Source organism: Enhydra lutris, unplaced genomic scaffold (assembly GCF_002288905.1).
Source record: "Enhydra lutris kenyoni isolate GAN:26980312 unplaced genomic scaffold, ASM228890v2 scaffoldscaffold26, whole genome shotgun sequence".
NCBI lineage: Eukaryota > Metazoa > Chordata > Mammalia > Carnivora > Mustelidae > Enhydra > Enhydra lutris.
In genome coordinates this window covers 10,251,644-10,266,235 of record NW_019154110.1, presented here as the reverse complement: position 1 = coordinate 10,266,235, position 14,592 = coordinate 10,251,644, and the positions used below count along the sequence as shown (strand labels likewise).

General features: G+C 38.2%; 1 protein-coding gene across 8 annotated transcripts in view; it reads right to left on the bottom strand.

Annotated features, from left to right (window-relative positions):
* The window catches only part of LOC111151829 (synergin gamma), an 85,758-nt gene that overhangs the window by 39,254 nt on the left and 31,912 nt on the right, over positions 1–14,592 (bottom strand). For 4 of the 8 annotated variants that reach the window (XM_022510050.1, XM_022510052.1, XM_022510053.1 and 1 more), the window contains exons 7-10: positions 10,797–10,874; positions 8,128–8,324; positions 7,271–7,519; positions 5,625–5,758 (exon numbers count right to left, since the gene is read on the bottom strand). In XM_022510050.1, coding sequence (XP_022365758.1) covers positions 5,625–5,758; positions 7,271–7,519; positions 8,128–8,324; positions 10,797–10,874 — 658 coding nt within the window. Of the gene's footprint in view, positions 1–5,624; positions 5,759–7,270; positions 7,520–8,127; positions 8,325–10,796; positions 10,875–11,799; positions 12,034–12,929; positions 13,403–14,592 lie in introns of those variants that run through there. The other 4 variants (XM_022510046.1, XM_022510047.1, XM_022510049.1 and 1 more) reach the window with 4 other exon arrangements.

Genomic DNA, 14,592 nt, shown 5'->3' with positions numbered 1-14,592 from the left:
GTAATGAGTACTATCTGTGTGGGTAATTCTTGGATGGCTTAAACACACACTATAAAAGCACTGCCCCCCCTTTTTTCTTATCACACCCAGGCAGCTCCCTGGAAGAACAACTTTACATATGAATGGCTACTTTCCACCACTAGTTTGTGTCATTCAATACCACACACACAAGTTATATAAATGGATTTCTATTGAGTTCTTTGCCCTGAAGCAAAAATCTTCCACAGTCATTTAAATCGTCTTATCAGCGGCCTACAAGCAAGGTAAAAAACCCAGCTCCCGCCCGTGCATGCTAATGGAGGTCCACAGTGCTATAGGACTTAGTGCTATGAAATATTATAATTTCACACTACTACCAAACAGCTGCAATGTATTTGATCTTGACAAACAGGTCATCATCTATACATTATAGGTGGATTTTTTAAGCTCCATAAACAATTAAACTACAACTCATTGAGCAGAATGTTACATATAAATAAAAGTAATTAATGCTTGAGGGGGGAAAAAATCACAAAGTTGAACAACCTATTTGTTTTTCCTGAACTGCCAACTTCAGTTACAGCCTTGTAAATCCCACTGGTAAAATCTACTAAATATGACATATAATTGATTTTTATTAATTTTAAAATTATTTTCAGGATTGAAAAAAAATAGAGGACCTTCAAGGTAATGAAATACTGATTGAAGTTAACAAAATAAAATTCCACTCAAAAAAAAAAAAAAAAAAACCCTGCTGACTCAGATTGTAATTCTATGCATATTACAAATGAATAATTCATTTTAATTCTCTGAAATTCTTGGGAAAAAACAACAACAACAACAACTGTAATCACCATGACAGTGTTTAGGCCAGTTATGTAAAGTATTTATCTATTCCAAATATGAAAACTGTTATTTCTACTCTTTAATACTAGTGAAAGATACTCAGTGAGAGAGGTACAGTCTTTTAAAATTTAAGACCAGGCATTCTGTTGAAAGATAAGACTTAGAATTTGGCCACCAAAAAAAAAAAATATTTTGCTTTTTCTCAGTGTGTCCATTTGTTTTACACTCACTGCATGTGGCTGTCATAGATGATTTTACTGAGTTGCTTACCCTGTTAAATGCAAGCCTGCTAAACAGGCTTGAGTCATGGAAACTTAATCAAGGCAAAAGGGCCCACAGTGACCACCTGGCCGAGTAGAGACAAGCCCTCTGCTCAAAACATCCACAGGCCCTAACAGACCAATGGGCTATTTGGCAACATCACTAAACAGGAAAAATTCCATTTGTGGCTACACTACCCCATCTTCCCCCTTCAAAAACAGCTCCCATGGGGCGCCTGGGTGGCTCAGTGGTTTAAAGCCTCTGCCTTCCGCTCTGGTGGTGATCCCAGAGTCCTGGGATAGAGCCCCCACCCTTCCCCGCCGTCGAGTCAGGCTCTCTGCTCAGCGGGGAGCCTGTTCCTCCTCTCTCTCTGCCTGCCTCTCTGCCTACTTGTGATCTCTGTCAAATAAATAAATAAATAAAAATCTACTTAAAAATTAAAAATAAAAAAAAAAAACCATAAATAAAACAGCTCCCATCCATTGCCTGGTGGTCTCTCCTTTGCAGTCCAGCCTGCTGCTCCCTTGCAGTGTATTTAATAAACTTCTATTTCCTTTGTTCTGCCTGGGGGGAATCCTTTCACCGCCCGCACACTGGCCTCCACCTGATCATCACCTCACATTTGGGGACCCCTCATCCCCGATCTGATCGGACAGACACCACACTAAATACTGTCACTTAAAAAGTAAAATGAGGCTAACCAATTCAAAACCCCTCCACCTTAATCCTTTTTGAACTCTTTTATCCTCGGTACCCCTCATCTGTGGTGTTTCCTGTTCCAGGCTCCCCAGTGCTGGCTCACAGTTAAGTATTTTGGGAATGGATAAATGAATGACAAGGCTGACTTCCACATCCCCTTTCATGCTGACTCAAGTGCTATTTCTCCTCTCACACTCAGTTCGACACTGAGTCTGACCAATTTCTCAAATGCACACTTTTCAGTGCCTGACTCTATACCCAGAGTACTCTCATCATCTCATCACAGGATTACTATGGCAGCTGAATTTACCCCACACAGTAGCCGGGATCCCTTTCCTCAGGCCACTTATCTCTAAAATACTTTACAGATTATGTCACAAATCATAAGCCATCCCACATTGGTGCTGCCCTTAACTGAGATTTTTTTTTCACAGACTAACAGGAGTCTCCACCCCAGCCTACTTCTAACATCTTACTTGGCTTTTCATCTTCTCGGACAAATAATGCCCATTTTTTGCTTAAAAGTGCTGCTCAAGGGGTGTCTGGGTAGTTCAATCCTTTAAGAGTCCGAGTCTTGGTCTTAGCTCAGGTCTTGGTCTCAGGGTCCTGAGATCAAGTCCTGTGATGGGCTCCACACTGGGTATGGAGCCTGTTAAAAAAAAAAAAAATGCTCACCTAGTCTTAGCCATTTATATCATCATTTAACAAACAACCCTTTAAAATAAACTCATAATATGGAATATAAATCATAAACTAGGGAATTCATTATACAGGTACAAACACACACAAAAAGACTGAAGGACCAATTCTAAGAGAATTTTTATCAGATACGATAAATACCCAGATAAAACTAAGCTTCTTTATAGCAGGAACTGCATTTTCTGCTTTTATAGTTCTGGTGCCTACCCCAATGTCTGGCATATAGCAGATGGTAAGTAAATGTTTTTCAATGTGTAAATAAATAATGAGTGTGGATTCTTAGACATGAGCAAAATGTTTTCATGTAAGCATGGAAGTAATCAAGTCAGAATTGAAAAAAAAAAAAAAGCCTACAGAGTATGACTGTGTATGAAAGTAAACTATTATGTGGAGATAATGCCACACAAAATTGCTAATATCCCATGAATCTTGGATCAGGCCAACATCTTAAAGCTTTCTATGCCCAAACTTCAATTTCACCCACTAAGAGTTTTTTTCTTTCCCCGGAGGAGTAAACCACTAATTTGGTTTATAACCTGCATACTGCAACACGTTCATTCAATAATCCTTTATTAATTACATAATATTGCTAGGGACTACAAATATTGCCAGGAAAGACCTTCATCAAGTACAACAGCCTAGTAAGGGAAACAGATAAACCAGTCATCAGGGCCCAGACACCTTTGAGGCACCAGGACAGTAAAGAGGGAGGGCCCTCATCTTTGAGGTGCCAACTGATGCAGAGGGGTTAGCAAACACTTCCTATGTTAAACTGATTTTTTGTTTTTTAAAGATTTTATTTATTTATTTGACAGAGAGAGATCACAAGTAGGCAGAGAGGCAGGCAGAGAGAGGGAGGGAAGCAGGCTCCCTGCTGAGCAGAGAGCCCGATGTGGGGCTCGATCCCAGGACCCTGAGATCATGACCTGAGCCGAAGGCAGAGGCTTAAACCACTGAGCCACCCAGGCGCCCTGTTAAACTGATTTTTGAAGTAGAACTAGAATGAACTCTTGAGAGAATTTCAGATTGAAGAAGGGTAAAGGTCAGAAACCTGAAAAAGTACGATCAGTGCAGAGTTCTCATGGCACAGCTGGAGCATAAGCTGTGGGGGAAGAGCAACGGTCGAGAGGACAGGCAGGGGCAAGGGCACATCCAGCCTTTTTCCACGCCAAGCAGAGCTGACAGAGTTGGTGGTGGTAAAGGAGAGAGCACGGAACCAAAGATAAAGGACATGTTTCTGATTTGGTGACTGGATATGGTGACATGATTCACCAAGGAAGGGAACAGTGATTTAACACATTTTTATTCAGCTTTGAGTAGGAAAACACTGAATCTAATGTTATGCAGGTAACTGCAGATGCCCTGGGTCATTCAGATATGTTCTAGAGAGTAGAACATATATATTTTGTTTGAAGGAAGAGACCGGAGAAAGAAGTATTATTATGTATCTATTGGTTAACTGTGTGCCACTGTAGTGGGCTTGGAAATCACTATTATTTTATAGTCCCACCCTTCAAATGTTTCTCCTCCGTGGCACTTATGGTTACCTGACAAATTCTTAAAATCAGGATAATAATTCTTTTCCTAATCTGTTTTTTTAATTTTTTAAAAAGATATTATTTATTTATTTGACAGAGAGAGAGAGAGAGAGACAGCCAGAGGCGGAAACACAAGCAGGGGGAGTAGAAGAGGGAGAAGCAGGCTTCCCGTTGAGCAAGGAGCCTGATGTGGGGCTGAGCCACCTGGGCACCCCTCTTTTCTTAATTTGTAGTTACCTACAAAGCCTATCCCTTAGTTCTTGTTACAGTGTATATGCAGGAAGCATTAAGAGATAATCAACTGGGGCGCCTGGGTGGCTCAGTGGGTTAAGCCGCTGCCTTCAGCTCAGGTCATGATCTCAGGGTCCTGGGATCGAGTCCCGCATCGGGCTCTCTGCTCGGCAGGGAGCCTGCTTCCCTCTCTCTCTCTCTCTCTGCCTGCCTCTCTGTCTGACTCTCTGTCTACTAGTGATCTCTCTCTGTCAAATAAATAAATAAAATCTTTAAAAAAAAAAAGAGATAATCAATTGGTTAAAATGGAAAAGATGAATGATACTGCATAAACAGGAACGTAAGAGAAATGGTAAACGTATCCAAACAGAAACAAGTTCCAAAAATAACCAGAAAAATTCCTAACTGCTTGCTCAAAATCTGGTATGTTTCACTCTATGGAAGAAGTAGTATCTAAAAACTTATTTTTTTTAAGGTTTTATATATTTGAGAGAAAGAGAGAGAGAACAAGGAGGGCGAGAGGGAGAAGAAGCAGACATCCTGCTGAGCAGGGAGCTCAATGCCACCCAGGCACCCCTAAAAACTTTTTAAAAAGGTGCTGGCAAGATACTGAGTCAGTTACCATAACCTAAAAGTGAAGCTAGTACACAAGCATTACAGAAACAGTTATGTAACTATATATACAAAAAAATGAACAGAAATCTGAAGGCCTAAAAGTCACTGATATCAAAATAAAGGAGAAATGAATAAATAATCACATTTAGATTTCTGAATTATTATTTCTGTGGAAAATCAACAGCATGTTATACTGCAAAAATATCATATTATGTGCCCCTGTCTAAAAAACTTTTCAATAGCCAACGACTTGCTTCTGATAAGAGAACATGAAGTCATCACCATACAGGTACACTCGGCTATAATCAGGTTTATTTTTTTAATTAAATTTTACTTTTTTTAAAGATTTTATTTATTTATTTGAAAGACAGAGATCACAAGTAGGCAGAGAGGCGGGCAGAGAGAGAGAGGAGGAAGCAGGCTTCCCTCTGAGCAGAGAGCCCGATGTGATGCGGGGCTCAATCCCAGGACCCTGAGATCATGACCTGAGCTGAAGGCAGGCGCCCCTGTAATCAGGCTTATAGCACAGGCAAAGAAAAACTATTGGCAAGCGGTGTGTACTGGGAGGAAATGGTAGTGCTAAATTTTTGGGTGGACAATGGGGAGACAAGTTTCAAGGGTAAAACAATAATAAAGAGAATAATCAAGGAAAGCATGAGAGTAAGAAGTCTTAACTTTCTTATGTAGGCTTCTCACTATAGATGCCCCTTTCTCAATTATTAAACACAATGTTAACTATGTCCAACTGTTTTCTACCTGTTTCCATGCTGGGAATTACTTGTTTTTGAAGAAGCAGGCAACTCTTGGAAATCAGTGAATGAGTCATCAAGGGAGCCTGACTTAGAAGCATCTTGAAAATCCTGGAAGTCGTCTTCTTCTGGTTTTACGACCTAGGTTTATAGAGGGCATTTAAATAGAGAGATCGAATTGATACAAGAGTAAATAACAAATTTACAACTGTCAAACTCAAAAACTACCTTTTAAATCTCCCAGTTTAGGTACCTAAATTAGGTAAGCATGACTATCTAATTTTAGAAGAACACACTTTAGATATAACACCAACTCCACTATCCAAAGCAAGAATCTGACTTGTACTTTTTTATTGCGGGGGCAGGATGGGGTGGTGGGAGAGTCAAAGGGAGAGAGGGAGAGAGAGAATCTTAAGCAGACTTCACCCCCAGCGTGGAGCCTGACACATGGCTCAATCTCACCACCATGAAATCACGACCTGAGCCAAAATCGAGTCAGAAGCTTAATCGACTAAGCCACCCAGGTACCCCTGTCCTGTATTTTTAGATACAAGAACTATCTTTCTGGCAAAAGAACTAATCTACACAATTTTAAAACAGCTGAATCATATGTGCTATGAAGTGTGTAAACCTGGCGATTCAAAGACCTGTACCCCTAGGGCTAATAATACATTATATGTTAATAAAAAAATAAAAAATTATAAAACAGCTGAATCACATTTATTACTGAGAACCTGCCATCTTTAAAAAACATTTTATACATGATGTGAATTACAAAAGTGATACAAGCTTGTTATAATCCATTAATATATGCATAAAATCAACAATGAACACTGACTCCTAATCACATGCTCTGAAAGTTAAGAACTGTGAACAGTTCACTTGTTTTATAGAAAAATGAGCTTATACTACATTGTTCTGCACTTGAAAAAAAAGATGCAATTATAAAGTGGACATCTTTTGCATGTTGTACATGTAGTAGTTCATTCATTTTAATGATCAAATAGTTTACCACTATATGGATGAAGCCAAATTTATTTAACCTTCCTTCCTCTGAGGGACATTTAGCTATTTCTAACTTTTTACTCTAACAAACAATGCTATGAAAAATATCCTTGCATATTTTTGTTCATCTGAGTTACTATTTCTATGGGATAGATTCCTAATAGTGTGACTGCTAGGTCAGAAAATACAGACATTTATAATTTGGGTAGCTATTGCCAAACCTGCCTTCCAAGAAGGCTGTACCAGCAAACCATTTTCCTTACATTTTCCCTGACACTATTATGTTTTCTAAACTTTTTGCTAATCTGGGAAGTGAAAAATAAATGGAAACATTTAATTTCAGGTTTAGTAGCTCTTCTAAAAGACACAGTCTAGGAATTTAGTTAACCTCATTAAGCTTGATGTTTAAAATGAATATACTATAAAGAACTATATAAACTTAGCCAAAATTTAAATCCCTTAAGGTGCAAGAAATTTCTTCATTTTTTTAAAACAATGAGAAATTAAATTTTGTATTGTTTTACTATTGTTTAATTTTCACTTCCAGTGTCCATTATAATACAACAATCTTCTCTGCATCCTTGGAAAAAAAGCTGTCCAGATTCACCTTCAGGGATTATTTGGAATATACACAGCTTCTCCACTTACCTGATTTGCAGGGTAAGTTGACATGAAGCCACTAGAAGCCTGGGCTGCAGCTCCCCCAACTGGTCCAACAAGGTTAATGCCCATAACTGGCTGTCCGAGGTTGAGGGGTATGGAGCCTGCAGGGCCTGAAGACATCCCAGTTGGCTGACTCACCGCAGTAGGCAAAGTCATAGGAAAGCCACTTAAAGTTGGAATTGGAGCGGCTGGAAATTGACTTAAAGCATCAGGACTCATGGCAGGAACACCCCTCTATACAGAATAGAAGGAAAATGGGAACATTTTAGGGGACTGCAAACCACATACAATCTAAATTCAGCAAAGGGAGACCTAAATATACAAGTAGTCCTGATAGCTTTCCAACCAGGAGCTCCAAAACTCGTGAATTTGATACAAGAAAATAACTTACAAGGTTCATGTAAACCTAGTATCAGGCAAAGAAATGGTTAACACAGCTCAATGGTGACACTGTACTCTCTGACAAGTTCGGCTGATTCATTCTAATTGAATCATTTAAAATGGTTTTGTGTTATGAGAAAAACTGCTACCAGACCAAGAATACTTTATATTTAAGGAATTTTAAGCAAGGGCTTCAAAAACAGGAAGAGTAATTTCATCTATTACTGAAAAACTTTCAAGTTCAGAAAGGGTACAGTTAGATCAGAGAATGTTAATACACTAAACAGTCTTTAAACAAAGGAATATTCTGCTAGAATGTGCAGCATATAAAACTGTACATTTTTAAAGTACTGTATCCTAAAAATAATCTAAATTTTGACATACAAGAAGTTCTTCAACATTGTAGTCAATAGGATTTATATTGAAAAGTTATTTGCTCTAACTTAAGAAACAACGTCTACCTGTGTTACCGCTATCATGGCGAGAACAGTATAAAGCTCTTCCTTAGTCAGTCTGCCAGGCGTAGTTCGATTAGCTAAGGCCCATATCTGTCCAAGAGTTTCCCTGGGAAGTCCAGACGACATCAGAATGGGATAAAGTTTAGCAGTATCTATTCCAGTTGGAGTCATTGTGATTTCTAAAATTTTCTTATAGGCATCTATCAAGGGAAAGACCAGATTACAAATGTAAACATATTAAAGGTGACTGCTCTTGGTTGCCCTTGTTGCTGACACAAGAATAATCCTTAGTCAAACTGCTTTAACAGAACCGAAGCCATGTCAGGGTTTGAACTGCTGTAAAGATTATTCAAGCGGAAATATCCAACATAAAAAGAGAGTCTGCAGCTTAGAAGACAGGTTGGAACTTGGTCCCAAAGATGAAGATTTGGGGCTAACAGTCAGAGAAAGTCTTAGTGCTCAAGAGAAGACAGCAACGATACTAAGACAGAGGCAATATCAACAGAGCTGTAGAGTAATGGTGGCGGGAAGAGTCTGAAAATAGCAGTGGGGAGGCGAGAACTGTACCAGTACCACTTATCTCCTCCCCCAGTGGGTTAGAGGCTCTGAGCAAAAACAGCACTGGGTAAGGTGCTATGGGAATAGAGCCTTCAGAGAAAGCAACTTTCAGTCAAGTTGACAGAGCAGAATACATGTTTGAAAAAAGGGATGGGAGGGGCGCCTGGGTGGCTCAGTGGGTTGGGGCCTCTGCCTTTGGCTCGGGTCGTGGTCCGGAGGTCCTGGGATCCAGTCCAGCTTCAGCTCTCTGCTCAGCGGGGATCCTGCTTCTTCCTCTCTCTCTCTCTGCCTGCCTCTCTGCCTACTTGTGATATCTATCTGTCAAATAAATAAATAAATCTTTTTAAAAAAATAAATAAAAAAGAAAAAAGGGAAGGGATTGCTGAGGAATTTTTCCACAACAAATGGGGTTTCCAAAGGACAAAATGAGAAAGGTTCTTAGAGACGAGATTGCCATATAAAATAGAGGATGTTAATATCACTCGGGACATACTTTTATACTAAACAGATATTTAGTATTTATCTGAAATTCAAAATTGAATGGATGTTGTATATGATTATTTGCTAAATCTGGCAACCCTACTTAAGAGGCATTTTGGAGGATGACAGTGGGTAGGGCTAAGGCAGACAGAAAAAAAAAATGTTTAAAGCAAAAAATTTACATCCAGGACTTAAATATGGATTATAGGTTAGTAGGCTGGCTATAAAAACACATATTTTGGCTAGGAAATAATGTGTGCATGTATGTTTGGAAGGAGGGAGAAAGAAAGACAAGCTGGCAGAAAATGGAAGGAACTCAAAACATACTGGATCTGGGTTCTGTTTGTTTGGCTTGAAGACAGAGAGGAAGAAGATGCAAATTGTCTAATGGGCACTTGGAAGAAAACCTACTTTTATGTACAAATGAAGTCCCACAGGACTTGGGGAAATTAGCCTTTTAATTGGTGGGTATATGATTATGATGTAAAGTAGACATTACTGGCTTTTCCCCCAAAAGAAGTTCAGCTACAGTTTTCCAGGGATTGGCAAAACAGAGCAAATCATACATGTTACAATATATTAAGACCCATTAACACATGCTGCCATAATCGTCATTACTGTGGGCGCATCAGCCACAGCTCAATAGAGTTATTTCCTCGTAGCAACTGAATGCAATCACAACATATGCACCTAAGGGATTTTTTTTTTTTTGGCTCAGCAGTAAAAATATACCTAAAGTAAAAAGTAAACACCACCTTCCAATGTTGAAAAAGATGCCACTTGGTCTTTTAGTTCACATTTTTTAAAAAAGATTGTTTATTTATTTATTTGACACAGAGATGCAACAGCGAGAGAGGGAACACAAGCAGGGGGAGTGGGATGGGAGAGGAAGAAGTAGGCCCCCTGCTGAGCAGGGGAGCCTGATGTGGGGCTCTACCCCAGGACCCTGGGATCATGATCTGAGCCAAAGGCAGACGCTTAACAACTAAGCTACCCAGGCGCCCCTTCATATAATAAGTCATAAGACAAATATACTTTAAAATATAAAAATCACCATGAGTTCAGAAAATTACATTAAATGTATTAGTACTACTTTTTTTTTTTTTTTTAAGATTTTATATATTTATTTGAGAGACAAAGAGAGCACAAGCAGGGGGAGCAGCAGAAGAGAGGAAGCAGCAGCCTCCCCACTGAACACTGAGCCTGACGTGGGACTCAGTCCCAGGACCCTGGGATCATGACTTAAGCCGAAGGCAGACGCTTAACCAACTGGGCCACCCAGGTGCCTGTATCGGTACTATTCTTGAGAAGTTATTAATAATCTATGAAATAAAAATATCTTTTAAAGCATGATAAATCTAAGCAAAGCTTTTAGAAATAAAAGTCTATGATGGTCAATAAAACATTAAAGCAAAACATTTCTCCCACATTTATACAGCTATTTTACATATAAGGCTGTCTTAAACATCAGATCTTTTAAATTTTCTGTACTCTTTCAGAAAAAAATAAACAAGAAAAAAGTTAAAATTCCTTCTGCATATTTTGTAACCACAACAGTAAATATCCACAACTCTGTTTTCAACACTTAAAGTAAAATATCCAGATGGGAATGACGGACAAAGCAGCTTTTTTACCTGGAACCAAACTCTCATTGCAAATCCAAGGAGGCATTCTGGGCTGAACGGGATCCTGTGAGGGAAATACTCCCACACCTAGGAGATAAGAGACGTTATTTAACGTATGTAACAATCCATGCAGAAGATGGGGAAATTGCACTGAGTCACCCTTTTATATAAGAAGAGTGCTGGCCGAAGATACTAAAAAAAAGTCACCAATACGATTAAAAGATTTGGTTTCTAAACAACTCTTGTACGTTAACTACATCCTAAAGAGAAAGCGAAAAAAACTAAGATGTACCAAATCAATATTCTGAATCACAGGAGGCTTGCAACATTTCACATGTATTACAAATTAAAGGAGAAAACGTAACATCTGGTAGTTTAAAAATTACACACGTGAAAAAAATGTACTTGCTCAAGCTTTCCTTGCAGCTTTTAATAATATTTCTTCGCATAGTCTGATTTTTTTTTTTTTACCTGAATACGACACTGCTGCCTTAGATGTATAGGACTTTTAATTTTTATTTTGTTCAGAAAAATCCTCTAAAAGTTTGTCTCCTAGGCCATGCAAATTCTAATTCATTTCTGCAAGCTGAGTTTATAAAAACGTGGATATTTTTAGGCAGCAGTGTGCATGATTTATTTGAGAAACAAAACTATTTCTCATTGGTGACTTTTCCAGTTAAATTTTAACTTTCAACCTTTATGGAAGAACAGAAAGTGTAAGATGGGAAAAAGAGTTTTTATAAAATAAAAGGAAAAGAAATTTAAAATGAGGAAGGATTCTGATTTTAAAAAACTGGTTATCACAAAATTTTTAAAAGGAATAACGGTGCCGAAAGAATTCAGAGCAAAATCGTAGAGGTTAATTGGAGAAAGGAATGCATTAGAAGTATTTTAAGCAAAATACTGATTAGCAAAATCAAGCAGCATTCATTTGAAAATTAATGCTTAAGTTGTTAGCATTTGAGCGATATTTGGTTAAATCAACTTTTTGCTGAATATTTCATGAGCTCACCACTCTCTTCAATGGACAGGTTTTGGTCTGAAGTCTTTTCTGCCTCTGCAGTGGTGGTACCACTTACACGTCCATCTACAGCACCCCCGTTTTTGGTCGTTAAACTGGGATGGTTCTTACTGGAACCTGGGCCTAGGGCTTTGTGCCCAACTTCAGAGGTATTTAATTTAATTTGTTCCTGCCCAGACGTACTTATATCACAAGATACGAGGAGCTTCTCCTCCAAGGAAGGGCCTAAACAAACAGCATGAAGGGTTAATTTGTATATAATTGCAAATTTCTGTTTTCAACCATCCATTTCCATCCCCAGATTCTCAAGGGTAGACCCTGCCACACATAGTGTAAATTTTGAAATAATTCAATCACTACACACTTGTATAGGACCTGAAAGACTTTAGAGCTTTTTAGAGAACTTAAATATCATTACCTACTTCGGTTCTCAAGAATTCTATGGGCCGGCAGGTAGAATGGGAGAGTGGAAGGGGTGCTACTTCTGGAAACCTACACAAGATAGAGACACTTCTACTCACTACTGGGGGGCCCCTGGCCAGTCATGTCATCTCTGGGTGTGTTTCTACATCTGCCTATTGAGGAAGTTTGGACTAAGTGGATGTCAGCTAGGATCTATGTCTCAGAAATGAAGGTTTAACTGTCCCTACCTCCCCATCTTTTCACAAATGCTAAACTAAGGTACGGTTTAAAGATTTGTCCAAGGACACACTGACAATAAATAGGGAACCCAGGCTTCTGACCCCCAAGTGCTCTACCACTGAACCAGAGAGAGTACTTTCTAAAGTGAAAGTAACTTCACTTTCACTTTAGAAAGTGAAATATTCTAATATTGGCGATTTTCTCAAACAAGTATACTCTGTAGAAATCAGTTTGTTTTTAAAGTTCAAAGATGGTTTAATAGCTCCTTATTTAGGAGCAAGAGTTTTAAAACATTTTTCTAGAATGTGAGGCCCCCAGAATTAAAAAATCTAGATTCTTCTTTTAGTGAATTTGAGTAGTAGTCATACATTCAGGTACATGTTTCTTTACCAACAACAGTGTTTAATTTTACTTATATAAGAGAAATAAATTATTCAAGATTATCTTAAGAATGGTTTCATTAATATTCTAGGAGTTACCTGCTTTCTTTACATTGTATGAGGCTGCAGCAGTAGAGAAAGAAGGAATTTGCCCAGGGACACCATGTAAGGCGAAAGACACTGGAATCTGACCTGGAAGGAGAGGCTGTGCTCCAGCCTTCTGTGTATGCAACTGGCCAAGTGGGGTGGAGGGATGGAAAGACTGAAAAGGCTGGGAAGTGGAAGAAAGACCACATGTGGGCACTTCAACAGGCCCCTGCATAAAGTCACTGAATTCTTCTTCATCAAGAAAGGCAGATGATGGGGAGACAGTTTTAGTAGAATGAGATGATGTGGGATAATCTGCAAAATGGAAAATGGCAATGAAACACATGGAAATGAAAATCAATAAGGAAAAAAGAAATTAAGATGTAGTACAATTCCAAAAGAATATACTGAAACATGAATAGCAGAGGTGAACAAGAACTAACATGCAACAAGAGTCAAATGGAATTATTAAATGAATGAAAAACACTTCGATGTCTATTTACACACAATTTTTTTTTCAAAAAGCAATTTTATAGGTATTTTACATTTTGTTCAAAAACAAAAAAATTTAAACTCAAAATTCCCTTCCTTCTTTTATTAGGTTCATACCAGTTTTGTCCCCGAGACCACTAACAGTTTACATCAAAGTGGTGATGACTTTTGACACCCAAGTCAGTTGTTTGGATAATATCCTCTCACACCAGTATGTGCCACATTTTAGAAAACCTACCTCCTCCATGCTGCTGAATACATTCTGGACAGATACGTACCCTGATGATTAAATTTCATTATGCCAGTTAGAAACAATGCATAATACATTCTTGTCATCTTAAATATACCATGCCTAACCCATACACTTTGCATACATAGTTCACGTCAGTGAAGTTACCACTTGAGGAATGAAAATTACAAAAGAACATTGTAAACAAAACACTGAGGTGGTACTATAAAAAGCAACAAAATCAGGACACCATAAAGTGCTAAGTCAAACAACTCAAAGGTCAATTTAAGATAATAAACCCCCACTGAGGACTATGTTTAAAAGATCTTTGGCTCTAAAGTCTATACATCATTGCAGCTCTTTACTGTTAAATGTGAGGTTTACTTATGTAATAAGCCTTGCCTATAGGGACTTCATTTAATAATATTGTTTTTGCTTCTTCACATTCTTTTTTCAAAATCCAAAAAATTTATTTTAAATAAATCAACTTTTAAAAACTAGAGTCACACACAGATACACAGATGAAGGCAACATCAGCACTGACTATCTCTAGCTCTGCCCATCCATCATCCGCAGCCAGCTTCAAACTGAACCACGTGCCTCTCAACCTGCCTTTTTTGTTGTTGTTGAGGTATGGCTAATATATATTATATAGTTTATAACTGTATAGTTATAACTACATATATAACTACACAGTTAACATAGTTAACATATAACTACATAGTTATACATGTAGTTTTAACTATATAGTTACATAGTTTCAGGTGTACAACACAGTGATTCCATAATAGTATATACACTGTGAGATGATCACCACAATAAGTCCAATTACCATTTGTCACCAAAGTTACAAAAAAATTTTTTTCTCTTAATGAGAACTTTTTTTAAAAAAAGATTTTATTTTTCATTATTTATTTGACAGACAGTAGGCAGAGAGGCAGCCAGAGAGAGGGG